The 13824-nt window shown below is 46.4% G+C and overlaps 1 protein-coding gene across 6 annotated transcripts in view; it reads right to left on the bottom strand.

The window, feature by feature from the left end:
• The window catches only part of LIMCH1 (LIM and calponin homology domains 1), a 348866-nt gene extending 337269 nt beyond the window's left edge, over window positions 1-11597 (bottom strand). The window contains exon 1 of one of the 6 annotated variants that reach the window (XM_033856961.2): window positions 10904-11597. In XM_033856961.2, the coding sequence (XP_033712852.1) occupies window positions 10904-10999 (96 nt within the window). In that variant the 5' untranslated portion in view covers window positions 11000-11597. The remainder of the gene's footprint in view (window positions 1-10903) is intronic. The other 5 variants (XM_073805190.1, XM_073805188.1, XM_073805189.1 and 2 more) reach the window with 5 other exon arrangements.
• Window positions 11598-13824: the final 2227 nt, after the last annotated feature.

Here is a 13824-nt window from a genome sequence, read left to right as displayed (position 1 = left end):
CACGTCTGTTGGTTGATAACAACATTCAGCTCCACAAGCTCCTTTTTTAATTTTCTGTAGGAAAGGCAGAGAGGATGCCATTTCTCAGTGTTTCCACTGGGTCATGACAATGAATGGTCATAACCATAGTCACTTATTAATACCAGCTGCTGGTCATTAGTTTTTACGGGGTATTGTCCTTTTAAAAATACCTATCTAATGAGAGCTCATACAGATGACCACTCCAGTAAAATTCCTCCGTGCTTTTTCTTGAGCTAGATCCTACAACAGGGGAGAGCGAGGAACCTGACTGAGAAAGAGGGGGTGAGAGTCCCGAGGAGCCTGACTGATTGGTTGAGGTGGGGAGAGAAAGAGGGGGTGAGAGTCCCGGGGCAGAATGCTGGGGAGCATGTTTATTTAAAGAAAGGTGATGTCTGCTCTCCAGCCCTGCAGACAGAAATGCCAAGTGCAGCGAGCCCTGTACCAGTCCAACCTGAGGGGAAGGGTGGCCTCCTAAATAATTCCTTCAACTGATATCACCTACCTAAGAGCCAAGAGCGGAATCACTTTCCAAGTGTCCAATCACTGACTGTCTCCAGGCAACTATTGGGGAAACTGCTTTTTTTAATCAGTCTTTAAAAAAAAAAAAAAATGTGCTTCCTGTCAGGGCAGCAACAGAGTCTATTTTCTCTGCCACGGCAGAGTCCAAGTGCCAATCAGGCAATCATAGCTGGGCACAAGCTCACTGGGAAATCTCTCGGGCAGCAGGGAATATGGCTGTGAGGCCCTAATGGGGAGCAAAGTGAATAAATTGAAGAGGAGTGAGACGATCGCTAAGAACCCAGACCTTGGCCACAAGAGCTGTGGGGTTTATCAAAGTAGGTAGACCCCAAGCAACCATATATTCATTACAATGAAATATGACAATTTTCTAATAGAGGTAAATTCTAAATGTCCGGTGTGCACAGAAAAGGATTAGTGGGCTTAAAGGAATCAGCGAGTCTGCCTCAGAGGCAGTCATAGTTAAGCCCTGTCTGGAAGGATCTGTCCCTGGAGAAGTGGAGAAGGGGCACTCCAGGGTGCCCCTACCTCAACCACCATTCTCCCCTTTCTCCTAAGGAACAGAACCCAGATTATTACATGGAAACATTACACCCTCCCCTGCAATCAGGAGCGGCTATGTTACTGAAATTCTGGGCAATAAAATGGAACCAGGAGTGTCAGGAAGACTTTTCTAAAAGACATCTTATAAGGAAAAGATGCACTCTTCATTTTCCCTTCCTCCCTCTTGCTTCCTGGAAAGGTGACGTGATGGTGAATCTCTAGCAGCCATGTTGGACCACGAGGAAGGGGATCTAGTGGTAAAAGACACCTAAGTCACAGAGTTTACAATTTCTGGGGCTCCCAGATGACACGTGACTTTATTAGTTTATAAAGCACCTTCTTTCAGAGGAATTTGGGAGACAAGTTCCCAAATCAAAGGACATCTGTGGGTCACGACCCGAAGTCTCACACAAAATTGCTCTGCTTACTCACTGAAAAGTAGGCAGGTTTCTTGCAGCCCCTTCTCACTTCAGAGTGGAATGCAGCGTCTACAGCCCCTATTCTGTGTTAAGAATTTTAATCCCAGAGTCCAAGCTTAAATGTAAATCTCAAAGTCCTCTCTGCCATTTCTCCTAGAAGAGGGTCTCTTGATTTATTGTGCCTTGGTCCTAAGTGGGATGTGGACCATCACGCAAACCCCACTCTAAGTGGGCGGCAAGAATATTTGAGAATTTCTGACTCAGCTCCCTTCTCCGCCCCCTCCCTTACATACACACCTTCAGCACACCTGGAAAACTATAAGAGCATAAAAGCATGTGTTGTGTGTACACATAAGCTCTTATCTCAATAAATTAGCATCAGTCTAATTCCCTTGCTCAGCACCCTTCACTGGTCTCAGCTTAAATATTACTTTCACTAGGAGTCCTTGTCTGCCTAAAGTTCTTTTCTCTTAAGTCCCCCATTCTTTGTTGTCATAGCAATTATCCCAATTTGTTATCATGAATTTATTGTTTAAGCTCTACCTCACACACACCACAACTACACTGTGCATCTCCTGTGAGCAGGATTATGTTTATTTTGTTCGCCACCTGACCTTGGTTCTCAGCACTATGCCTGGTATATGGTTGGAGCTTAGTTAACACTTTTCAGGAAATGAATATTAAAATTTGTTTAAAACACTTTCACACATTAATGCTTATTTTCACCATTAATGCTTACTTTTAGTGTTTACACTGAAGTGAACTTATAAGTGAGTGACAGCCAAGCATCCCAAATAATTATTTTCGTATCTTAAATCATTTGACTGAGCCTATCCTAGCCTTCATTCGGTTTCCCATTAGAATAAAATAATTGTTTGAATATCACTTTTTAAAATATTTCTTAGGAGAGGAAAAGAGAGCCGTCTACTCCACAATAAATAACTTCAATTCCTCACTTAGTGTCCCACTTGGTAAAAAATAAGGCTGAGGACTTTTTTATAACAGTACTGGGATGTAAAAATTTAAAAAAGCCCTTCTGCCCTTGACCTTTATAAAAATCAAAAACAAGTGTAGGTCTATTCTTACATGGTCTCTTAATGGGCTATTTAGGAATAGAAGGGTGGGGCACATCCCTAACTTCTAAGGTTGACCAGGAGGCCGAGCTCCCTCCTACAATGGCTGTAACTGTCACAGTCAGAATGCAGAGCCGTGGAAACATGGAGCTTTCTCAACCTAACCAATATTTTATCCTTAAGGTCCCAGCATAAATAAAAGGATACAGTTTTGCTGATAGTATAAGTTTAGTGAGAAAAGGTGGCAGCCAAGATATTCCTTAGGTGCATGTTTTATGACTACGTCACCTTGTTTTTTTCCCCTTATGCCAAAGTTAATTCCCTGAGATTGGATGGCCACCCCATCAGGGTTAGCTACATGAGGACATCTCTTTGGGATTATTGTTTTCAACACTGCAAACATGGAATTTTACCACAGCAGAGCTGAACTCCATGACATCATTCTTCTTTGCAAAAAGAGATATAACATCTCCCCGTGTCCAGGCAGAAGTCTTTCCAATATTTCATCATTCTTTTTATAAGGACTATTTTTTTTCAAGGACTATTTTTTTTCCTGTATCTTCTAGTAACCCCCTAATTTAGGCTCTTTTTATATTTCTCAATTACTTAAAAATAAAGTTCTGTTATCTTTCCTTTCCTCACTTGACTGCCCTGAAGTCCTCCTTTTTCCCACTCTACCCTCCCACCACCCACACAGAAAGATCCTATCCGATACCTTTCCTTTGCTTCAAAAGTAAACACACACACATCCTTGGGAACAAATGAGGGGAAATACTATACAATTGTATTGCACAGTTTTCTAAATCACAGAAGAGTGAACTGGGCTTCAAAAAAATAAAAACTCTAGCTCCAATGAAAGTAGTTTAGTCAAAAATCCACTAATGTTAAAAAAAAAAGTTTCACTATCGCTATTAAAGTAGAAAAAAAAAAATCAACCAGTGTTAAGCGATTCAGTCCTTAACCGTGAAAATAAAGGCCGAAAAGACGAGGGTTAGACTGGAATGTAGGTGACAGGGATGCTGACTACAGCCAAGATTCCCAGAAGTCACAGAGCTACTTTGTTTAGACCCTTCAGTTCTTCAGGATGGGACCAGGATACCTGCAGGAGAGGCCGCCAATCTCCTCTCTTGGAAGGACCTGCCTCTCGGCTGAACTCGACAACAAAACTGTTCCCAGGTGAGCTCCTGTCCAAACAGGAGAACTCTCAGGTAAGAGAGAAGGAGCTGTGGCAAAGGCCTCAGACAGATGTGCCGACAGCACTTAAACGCATCAGCATGGGGAAGAGACAGCCCTTTGCACCCCTAGCCTTTTGTGTTTTGGAGCACAAGACAGATCACACAGGTAGTAGGTCTTTACTCAAACTCTCTGGGGAAGGTAGAGTATGGAACTTTACCTCAACTACTCAGCTTCTCCAATAGAAAATGCTAAAGCACACATGGACTATTATGCATTTATGCATCCCCACATGGAACAGCCATTGGAGGTAAAACTGTAACAAGAGAGCCACAGTTCCTAATATCACAAACATAAAATATTCTAGAATATCTGTCCTCTTAAGTAATCGTATGTTAAGGAATCAGCAAGCTTTTTAAAAAATTTTTTAAACTACTTACTTATTGGCCATTTGCCCTAAAAAAAACTTCAGTGGAGTGCCTGGGAGCTGTAACAACAGGAGACAGAAACCGGAAGCTAGCAACTCTGAACTACAGACAATGCCATTGCCCAGTTCCGCCTTAGCAAAGTGAGGTGTGAAGGCAGCCAGCAAAGGCGCAGAGCCTGAGGGCCTTGGGAGCACCACCTACCTGGTGTCCCGCCCCTCCCCCACCCGATGTAAGGTCTGTCCCAGTGAGGACAGCCCCTCAGTCCTGGCAGCAGAAAGGTACAAACTGTGAAGAAAAACAAACTAGGGAGCCATAGCTTCTGAAATCCACATCATGACTCAGAAAAAAGGCAGGGGTGGGGAGAACCTCTGCACAGTCAGAGGGACAGAAAGCTCAGTCCTTACAGAAATTTTCACACATGGTCCTAAATGTAGGAAGCACTATAAGGGATATGATCCTGCAATCCCACTCCTGGATATATATCTGGAGAAAAACATAATTCGAAAAGACACATGCACCCCAATGTTCGTAGCAGCACTATTTACAATAGCCAAGACGTGGAAGCAAACTAAACATCCATTGACAGATGAATGGATAAAGAAGATGTGGTGCATATATACAATGGAATATTACTCAGCCATTAAAAAAGAAGGAAATAATGCCATTTGCAGTAACATGGATGGACCTAGAGATTATATACTAAGTGAAGTAAGTCAGAGAAAGGCAAATATCATATGATATGGCTTATATGTGGAATCTAATAAAAGGATACAAATGAACTTATTTACAAAACAGAAATAGACTCACAGACAGAAAACAAACTTATGGTTACCAAAAGGGAGGGGGGGAAGAGGGATAAATTAGGAGTTTGGGATGAAAATGTACACACTACTATGTTTAAAATAGATAACCAACAAGGACCTACTGTATAGCACAGGGAACTATACTCAATATCTTGTAAAAACCTATAATGGAAGAGGATGTAAAAAATATATATATTTTTATATATATGTATAACTGAATCACTTTACTGTACACCTGAAACAAATACAACATTGTAAATCAACTATATTTCAATAAAAATAATAATTAAAAAAAAAAGATAACAACGGCTTCCAAGTTAGACAGCCTGGGTTTCGAATCCTGACTCTAACCAGTACTTCCTGACTAGGTGACCCTGAGCAAGTGTCCTAATTCCTGGAAGCCACAATGTCTTCAGCTGTAAATTTTGGATATCTGGGTACATATATTTGTAGAAGTTAAGAAAGGATGCTTTCGATTAAAGTCCTAGTTTTGCCACTTACTTGTGACTTTGGGGAAGATATTTTCTCACCTGTAAATGGGGATAATAACAGTACTTACTTCTAAGGGATTAATGAGTTTTTCACCCTGTGCCTGACACATAGTAAGTACTCAATACATATCAGCTATTATCATCATGAGTCCTGGTTTCATCACCATCCTTATCATTATCATGTTACCCCTAGCTATGACACTTCTACGTTTCAGGATAGTCCTAAGCAAAAAGAGAAGTTTCCAGGCCAATTGCCAGGAGCTGCCTGGTCCCACCTAGCACCAACTTCCACTCACAGAATCACCGGCCAGATGTTCACATCATGGCTCCATTGTCATCCATCAATAGAGAGCCGGGGACCCAGAGATCCAGTTGCTGGGGAACGCACCCCACTCTACCGCCCTCTTGGTGGCCAGAGCTCAGTCTGCTCCTTTGGAGCTTGCCTGATGCAAACTTGGTTTCCAGGGAGATGCTGGGACCAGAAGAGCCAGCCCCACCTCCCACTCCACTTCCCCTTTCCCCAAATCTGTGGGATCTCACTGTTCTCCTACCACGTGACAGCATTGTGTCATAGCAGCCCTTGTATACAAACAAGCCAGACTATTTAAATGTCACTGTGAGAATGATGCTGCCTGCTCTCATTTCCATATCTATTCAGACCACCACTCCTTTCTGGAGCTAGCCAGAAAAGTTTTTCTTCCTCTTCCCTAGCTCTCCATGCAGAGTAGAGAACCATATGCAAAGTTAAATCTTTGTTGTAGTAAAATGATGTAAGAGTCATCAAGTCCTGACAGAGAAGGAGAATTAGAATGACTATATAACTCATGGCATATGTTCATTCATCATTACATCGCAAATGTCGTATGTTCCTGGCCACCAAAAGCTACATTCTCTCAAAGGCTACAGATAAATTCTCCCAACTGCCAAACAATACAACAGCTTTCAGTCTTGGAGAGCTAAGGTACCCTCGGTGCTTTTAATCTTCAAAAGCAGGTCCCAGTTGAATAAGAAAACAATTCTATGTGAGCGGGGAGGGGGAGAGATGACCCAAAATGATGAACTGATCCCTCCCAGTACTAGTTCCCACTCATGTGAAATACGGATTAGGTCACAAATGAGATTATATGCAGCACCAAGCCCCACAGCCATGCTATGATTAAAGTTAAAGGAGTCCAGAAACGTCTCAAGTTGAGAAGTAAGGCTGAGTTGGGTTGAAATTTCCAACCCCTCCCTAAAGGCCTGGCAACTTGCTCCAAATCACAACTGAAACTGAGTTGAAGCAACATCTGTTTCTCCAGAAAGTGTTTGGCATTGCAGAGGAGAACTACAGATTAGAACAGATAAACACTCTTGTGGGTGGAGAAGCAAAGGGGATGGGGGAGACCAAGAAAATTAGAATCATCTACCTGCTAACATAGTCTTGTAACTCAATAACTACCATCACGGGGGGGCGGGGGGGGAGGGAAAGATGAAAAAGAAGAGAGGAAGGAGGAAGGAAAATAAATGGGGGACTTATTCTTCTTCTACAGGGAGTTGACACAACGTCAATGAACAAAACACTGCTACACTGGAGTTGAATATTCAGACAACCACCATTTGTTTAACGATTTAATGTTGGATTGTGTGCAAGAAGAGAGGAATTGAGCATTCTGCTTGGAGTTTGGTTAACAAAGACTATGCGTTAAACTTAAATTGTCAACACAGTATTGGGGAATAATTTTCTAAACCTTATTGGACCATCAGGATCATCTTATCAGTTGGTATTACTGGTTTTCCTCTGATGCCTAAATCTCTTTTAACTCAAGTCAGAATAACACACAACACCTATTTAACTTCTAGTCCAGGTATCTGGAGCTAATAACGTATGACAATAGAATTAGGTCAGTAGACAACTGAATTATATTTTTTACACTAAAAAACTCAGGGTTCTGAAGATTTTCTTCCAAAATCAGCTGCAGTTGTTATTAACAACAATAGAAACAATAATAGCAATAACAGTATTAATAAAGATAGCAGTGGTAATAGTAGCAGTACTATAGTAGTAACGGTAGTAGTGATATTAATAGCAGTAGTAATATAATGGCAATAATAATAATGATCACTACTTAAGCGGCACTTCCTAAATGCTGCGTACTATTCTAAGCATCTTAAATGTATTAACTTATTTCATTCTCACAGCACCGCTTGGAGGTAGGTAAGCTACTATTAGTACCCCTGTTTTACAGATGCTTTGAACAATATCTCTTTGTTATTTTTGTTGTTGTTAACCACTAGCGCTAGCTTTCAAAGAAACTATTTAGAACCAAAAGGAGAGGAAATACAGCCTGTCCAATGTCACACAGCTAGAAGGCAATACACCTGGGATTCCAACCCAGGCTGCCCAGCCCCAAAGCCTGACCTCTAACCGCTGTGCTGCACTCACTGCCCCTCTGCTTTGGAAGGCCTTCTAGAAAAGGAATGTGGAAGGAAATTAGGCCCCTGCCTGCTGGTAGCCAGAGTTAATACGTGAAGTTTGCGTTTCCTTCAGGAGTCTCCCCAAAGCCACATTAAGACACGTAGCCTGCTCCGACGGCTATAAAAAGTCGCTGGAAGTGTTATGGAACTGTTCCCACCTGGCCTGTGACCTCCGTCAGGGCTTTCACCTTTGCCAGCCAAGGCAGAAGCTGGGGGTGGGGTGAGATGGGGGCATGGTTCCCAGGCCACCGTTTCCTGCCCAGTAACACAGCCGTCAAACAGCCAAGACTGCAGGCTGAGAGAAATTCCTCACTAACAAGTTATCTCCTGGAGCTTGTTCCCTGAGCCTTTATTAAGAATGAACAGTTTTCTCACCAATCCATGACTCAACGAAGACCAGGGACTGAAGAGGAGAGAAAAACTGCAAAGTTTGTTTATTAACCTGCTGCGCCCAAGGGAACATTTTTCTGAAAGGGTGAAATTCCTGACCACTCAAAAGAAAAAGGAAGAAAAAAAAAAAAGGCTGTGGGAAATTTAATCACCAACTGAACAAAAGTGAAAAACAAAGCCCTACCAATGAGGATGTTGCCGAAGACAACGGGGCCCCTAAAGGAGATGCAATTGTCTCGAGATAACAGTCCCCCTGGGAACTCGGCTCACACTAAGTACTACATTATTGCTATATTAGCCGAGGAATCTTTGTTCACTGGGCAACTGCGCGCAGAACCATCTGTTACTGCTCCTGGGTTCCCCCGGTTTGCAGACGCGGCATTTACATTTCAAGAGGAATCTCCGGGAAGGAAGAGGGACGGTCTCTATCTCTCCCCGGAGCAAACACCTTTTTATACAGCCTGGGAGGGGAAGCTCTCCTTTCCGTGAAACCCAACTCCGCGATTGAAAGGAGATAGGCCGCTTCAATAATGCACACGCACAGCGCCACGACTGCTTCGTCCTAAAGCCACGCACTGCCCGTTACGGCTTTCACATTCTCGAATTGGTAGATCTGGTAAAGCACCCAGAACAATGCCCAACTGTCTATAGGGCCCAATGGGGCTCTGCTTTCTTAAGGAAGCCCTTCTTGTTTTTAAACCTGTGGAACCAGGACAAAAGCTGATATTCTGCACTGCATAATATTTAGCTTGAGATATACCACCACTTAAAAACAGACTGTGACCTGGGCTGAAGAAGATGTTTTAGATCGTAATCTAAGTGGGGGCTAGAGTACTATATACCTAGGTGAAAATTCATGGAGGTGTGCACTTGAGATGTGTGCACTTTCCTATGTGCAAATGATCCCACAATACATTTTTTAAAGTATAGTATGTATGCCCGTGTTACTCACAATTAAGGAAATGGGGACTACACCGCTTGCCTTCAAGAACCGTAGAGTGCTCTGCTCTTACACCCTCCCCTCATCACCATCCACATCCAAAATCTCTCCTGAGAATTTTAAAGTTCAAGAACATGAAAAACACAGCTCTCCAACTCTCAACCAAGCCAGTGACTACAAATGTTTCCTGTATGTCCTGTGAGCCCAAGTATGCAGCACAGAGAAAGCACCTGTCACAGCCCAAGCCGTGCCGGCCACATCTCACAAATAAAAAGCCAAGGTCTTTTTCTCATCTGCTCATTAGCCATCAAATTATGAGAGACACGACTGGGGCTTTTAGCAATAGAGCCTCGAGTTTATTCTTCTCTTTCTTTAACCCTATTTTTAAATAGATCTTTCTAAACTTTGCCTGACACTCTTGCTTGTATGAAGCAGGTTAACCCTGTAAGATGCAGGCCTGTGGCTGGAGCAATTAGAGCAGCATTAAGTGAGGGTGGTTTCTCCAGGCATCTCAGCAGATTTAAATCTGTACCATCGTAGCTGTTACCCCAGCAGCAACAAGGGTGTCACTAAGTGACAGGCTGAGTACTAAGAGGCTTCACCATTGCTGGATCATGACTTAGCGGTACATTTCTTCCTTTGAACTACCAGGGAGGGAGAGCTGCCTGTCCCTGAGGAAAAGAGGGTCAAATTCGCCTTCCACTAAGCCTCAAGAAAGGCCGCCAGCCGCAAAACAGAGGCTCACTGCACGGATCATAATGGGTCACCTTTCCCCGCTCGCACCCTCCTAGCGTCCTGACCCCCGCAGACACTTCATTTCGGGAGCGCAGGGCCACCAAGCTGCATCTACAGATAAACATCGAGAATCAGGATCGCCCAGCGAGCGCTTCCTGGACTGAGTCGAGAGCTCCAGTGATTTCCCTGGCCTGCCACCGAGTCATTTAAGAAGTGAAATATGCCAACGGGGCCGGGTACCCAGCACCTGGGAGCCCGTCCCACCGCCTCTGCGATGGAGTGGGAGCTGCCAATGGCTGGGCAACGTCTCTGCGGATGGCGCATTCTCAGGTGGGTCTTGCAGGCTCCCCGGCCCTCTGCGCTGTGCCAGCCTCACACCTGACCCGGTGCCAGGAATACAGCCAGAGGCTCCGGTGGGAGCCGGCCCTCTGCGCTTCCGTGGAGACACGCACAACTCCGCCCGGGAAGGGCGGGGAGGGGGAGCCAACGGGTGGAGGTAGGACTGGGAGCAGGACCCCCGACATGCTGCGTCGGCAAGGACTCCAGGGGCTCGCGCATAACGAGGCTTTGCGGCGCTTCTGCTCGCACTGCGCTTCCTTTGGCAGCGCCTGGAAGCGGCAGGAGCTGAGATTTGCGCGGCTGACGGGCAGGAAGGATGGAGGCTCAGGGGACCGCTTCCTGCCCCCCACACGCACAGCTAGACCGCAGTGTCCCCCCTTCGCGCCCACCCTCACCCGAGACGCCAGTGCCAAAGCGTCAGGGGGTCGCAGCTCGCTCGAGGCCCTGACGGGTGCCCCGGAGCAGCTGGCAAAAGAAAGTGGGGGGAGGCGAGGCTGGACCTGTCGTCAGTGTGTGTGCGGGTCGGTGGCTCCGGGCTGCCCCTGCAAAGCCCCCCGCCAGCCGCGGGCACCTACCTCGATCCACTTCTGCGCCTCGGAGAAGGCAGGCTCGGGGGGCGGCTCAGGCTGCAGGGGCTGAAGAGCTTCCAGACCGAGAGCGGCACAAGCCATTTGCGAAGCCCCGCGTCTACTCAAGCGCTGGGCCGCCGGGATGAGGACGGCCGCCGCCGCCGCCGACGCCGACGCCGCAGGAGCGCGCTCCCCGCCCCTTCCCGCCCGCCCGCCCGCTCTCCTCCCCTGCCCGCCCCTCCCCCGCGCGGCGCAGGTCCCGGAGGAGAGCCGCGCTGCAGCCGAGGACGCCGCCGCAGCTGTTCCCAGCGCCGCCCGGCTCGGCCGCGCCGTGAGTCCCCGCGGGAGCGAGCGCGGAGGCGCCAGGAGCTCCCTCCCTCCCCACCTCCTCTGCCCGCTCCACCCACCCCCTCCGGGGCGGGGGTGTCAGCCACCAACTAAAAATAACCGAGAGTGAGCACTGGGTATCTCCCTCCCTGCCCACGACGCGACTGGGAGAGGGACTCGGGCAGCCGCCCCGCACGTCGCCGCGCCGCGCCGGCTGCGGAGGGGCAAGCGGGTCGGGCCGCACGTGGGAGACGCGCGGCGAGCCGGGCGCACGCGTCCCGGGGGAGCCCGCGCTGCCGCAGCCTAGCAGTGGCCGCCCGCACCTGCTGTCCCCCACTCACGGCCGCAGAAGTGGGGGGCAAGAGGCGCAGCCCTCTGACCCGATGCCAGGGATGTTCAGTCACCTGATCTTTTTGTAAGAAAAAAAAAGAAAGATAAACGACCCTTATAAACTTTTTTCTCTGCGGGCAAGCTACCTATGTCCCAGTGTGTTGATTGATTTAACTCATCTTTATTGTGCACCTACTATGCGCTGGGGACACAGAGATGAAAAAAGGGAAGGGAAGGGAAGGGGAGGGAAGAACTGGAAGATCCAGCCCTCAAAATAATTACATTCTAGAGGGAATGGGGTAAAACAAAAGAAGGTAATGGTGGAGAGTGATATATGCTAAGAAGATAAGAGAAAAGATCGGCTATGACCTGGGAAGAGAGTATTGGCTAACTTCGGACTGCCTCTCCACCTTCACCTGGGAGGCTGGCCTGTGAGTCCAGTTTCTGGTGATGGGAGGGAGGCAGGAGGTCATTAGGATGGAGGAGAGGGAAGTGGGGGTATTTTTGCTGCCTCTTCTGCAAAAGGCTGGGGGATTGGCGGCACCACTCCGCCAAGGCTGCCACTCTGTCTGGGGCCTCTCCTTGGGTTCTCTGAAGGTTCCCGGTCTCCTCTTGTGCCACCCCACTTCCCCAGGCCCAGTGGGTGTAAAGCCTTCCCCATCCTATTCTGGTTTCTGGCCTGCACGCTCCCTGCTAATGGTGTCTTAATAAACTCTTCTCAGCCACCTTTATGTGAGCACGCCTGCTGTTTTGCCTGAGAGCCCAAATGATGATCAAGGAAGGTTTTCCTGACAAGATGATGTGATGAGGTGACATGAATGAGGAAGATGTTAATCAGGCAAAAATCTGGAGAAACATTTCCAGATGGGTGCAAAGGCCTCGAGGTAGAAGCTTGGTAGTGTTCATAGAACCCACAGAAAGCCAGCGTTACTGGAGTGTGGTGAGCAAAGAATCAGGTGGGAATGATAGCATGGGAGAGACAGGCGAGATGGGGGGTGCCAGACCACAGTGGGCAGGGCAAGAAGTCCATGGGTGCCTCAGCAGCAAAGTCTCTTTCCTGTTCAGAGTCCAAGTTTAGCCTTTGTCTAATTCTGCTGCTATAATGGGAGAATGGAACAAAAAGCAGGCCTGAAATTCCACTATTACTGGCTTTGGAGTCAGACAGGCTTTAGTTTATTTACTTTTAAAACACTTACATGGCACTTGAATTGTGCCAGGCACTGTTTTAAGTGCATTACAAATAATTGACTAACTCATTCCCTGTTTCAACCCTGTAAGGTACACTATTACCATGCCTGTGAAAAAACCAGGGGACTGAGAGGGGTGTCACACAGCTGGTGAGCAGTGAAACCCTGATTCAAGCCCAGACAGCCTGGCGCCAGATCTGCTCTTAACCGCACACCAAGCTGTCTTACTAGTCCCAGTCCAGACTCTGCCGCTTACAGTATGTGCCTCAGTTTCCTCATCTCAAATGAGGTTGAAATGGCAACATTTCAGCAAATCACTGTGAGGAACAAACAGGATCTCTGAATGTGAAAGGACCAAAACTGGGCCTGGCTTATAATTACTGCTCAGTACAAGCCAGCTGAGCTTCCCTTCCGTCTTGCCTTCCAGAAAGGACGAGAGGGAGAAGTTATAAAGAAGAGTGAAGAAGGCAAGCAGAGGAAAAGGGTTCGTAAAGTATAGTCAGAAGATGACCTTGTCTCCATGAAGAAACATGGTAAAGTAAAATAATTCACAAAATGATGCAGCACACTGACACGAGATGCCACTTTGGGCCGATTCCACTGCATGCGGTGACTAGGAGTAGGGGAAGCCTGCTGACCCAAATGACATATCTGCATCCATTTGAAAACGAGTATAAAAGTTAAATCCACCATATGTCTGAAGTATCTGCTATCAAAATTGGCATGCGTACTAAAGCATATTTTTTTCTTTCAGTACTTTTTAAGTGTTTTAAGGTTTACAATCACAAGGTGACATCTGCTTTGCCTGAACTCTGCTACCAATAACAAATTCACATGTTACTGAAGACCTAAAGACTTAAATCCATAATAGCGTTCAAACCTAGTGTCATTATCAATAATATTTACAAATCATTGTTAAGCACCTACTGTGTGTAAGAGATTGTACTGGCATCAGAAGAATCCACAAAGGGACACACAGAATTTTCATTTCTGTATAGTCCAGTTTTCATATATAAAAGTAATGCCTGTTGGAAAAAATCTGAAAACTATAATGAAGAAAACGAATCCGGAAGAAACCCTACA

Source organism: Tursiops truncatus, chromosome 5, assembly GCF_011762595.2.
Source record: "Tursiops truncatus isolate mTurTru1 chromosome 5, mTurTru1.mat.Y, whole genome shotgun sequence".
Taxonomy (NCBI): Eukaryota; Metazoa; Chordata; class Mammalia; order Artiodactyla; family Delphinidae; genus Tursiops; species Tursiops truncatus.
Note: the sequence above shows the minus strand (reverse complement) of the source record. Positions and strands in the feature narration are given on the sequence as shown.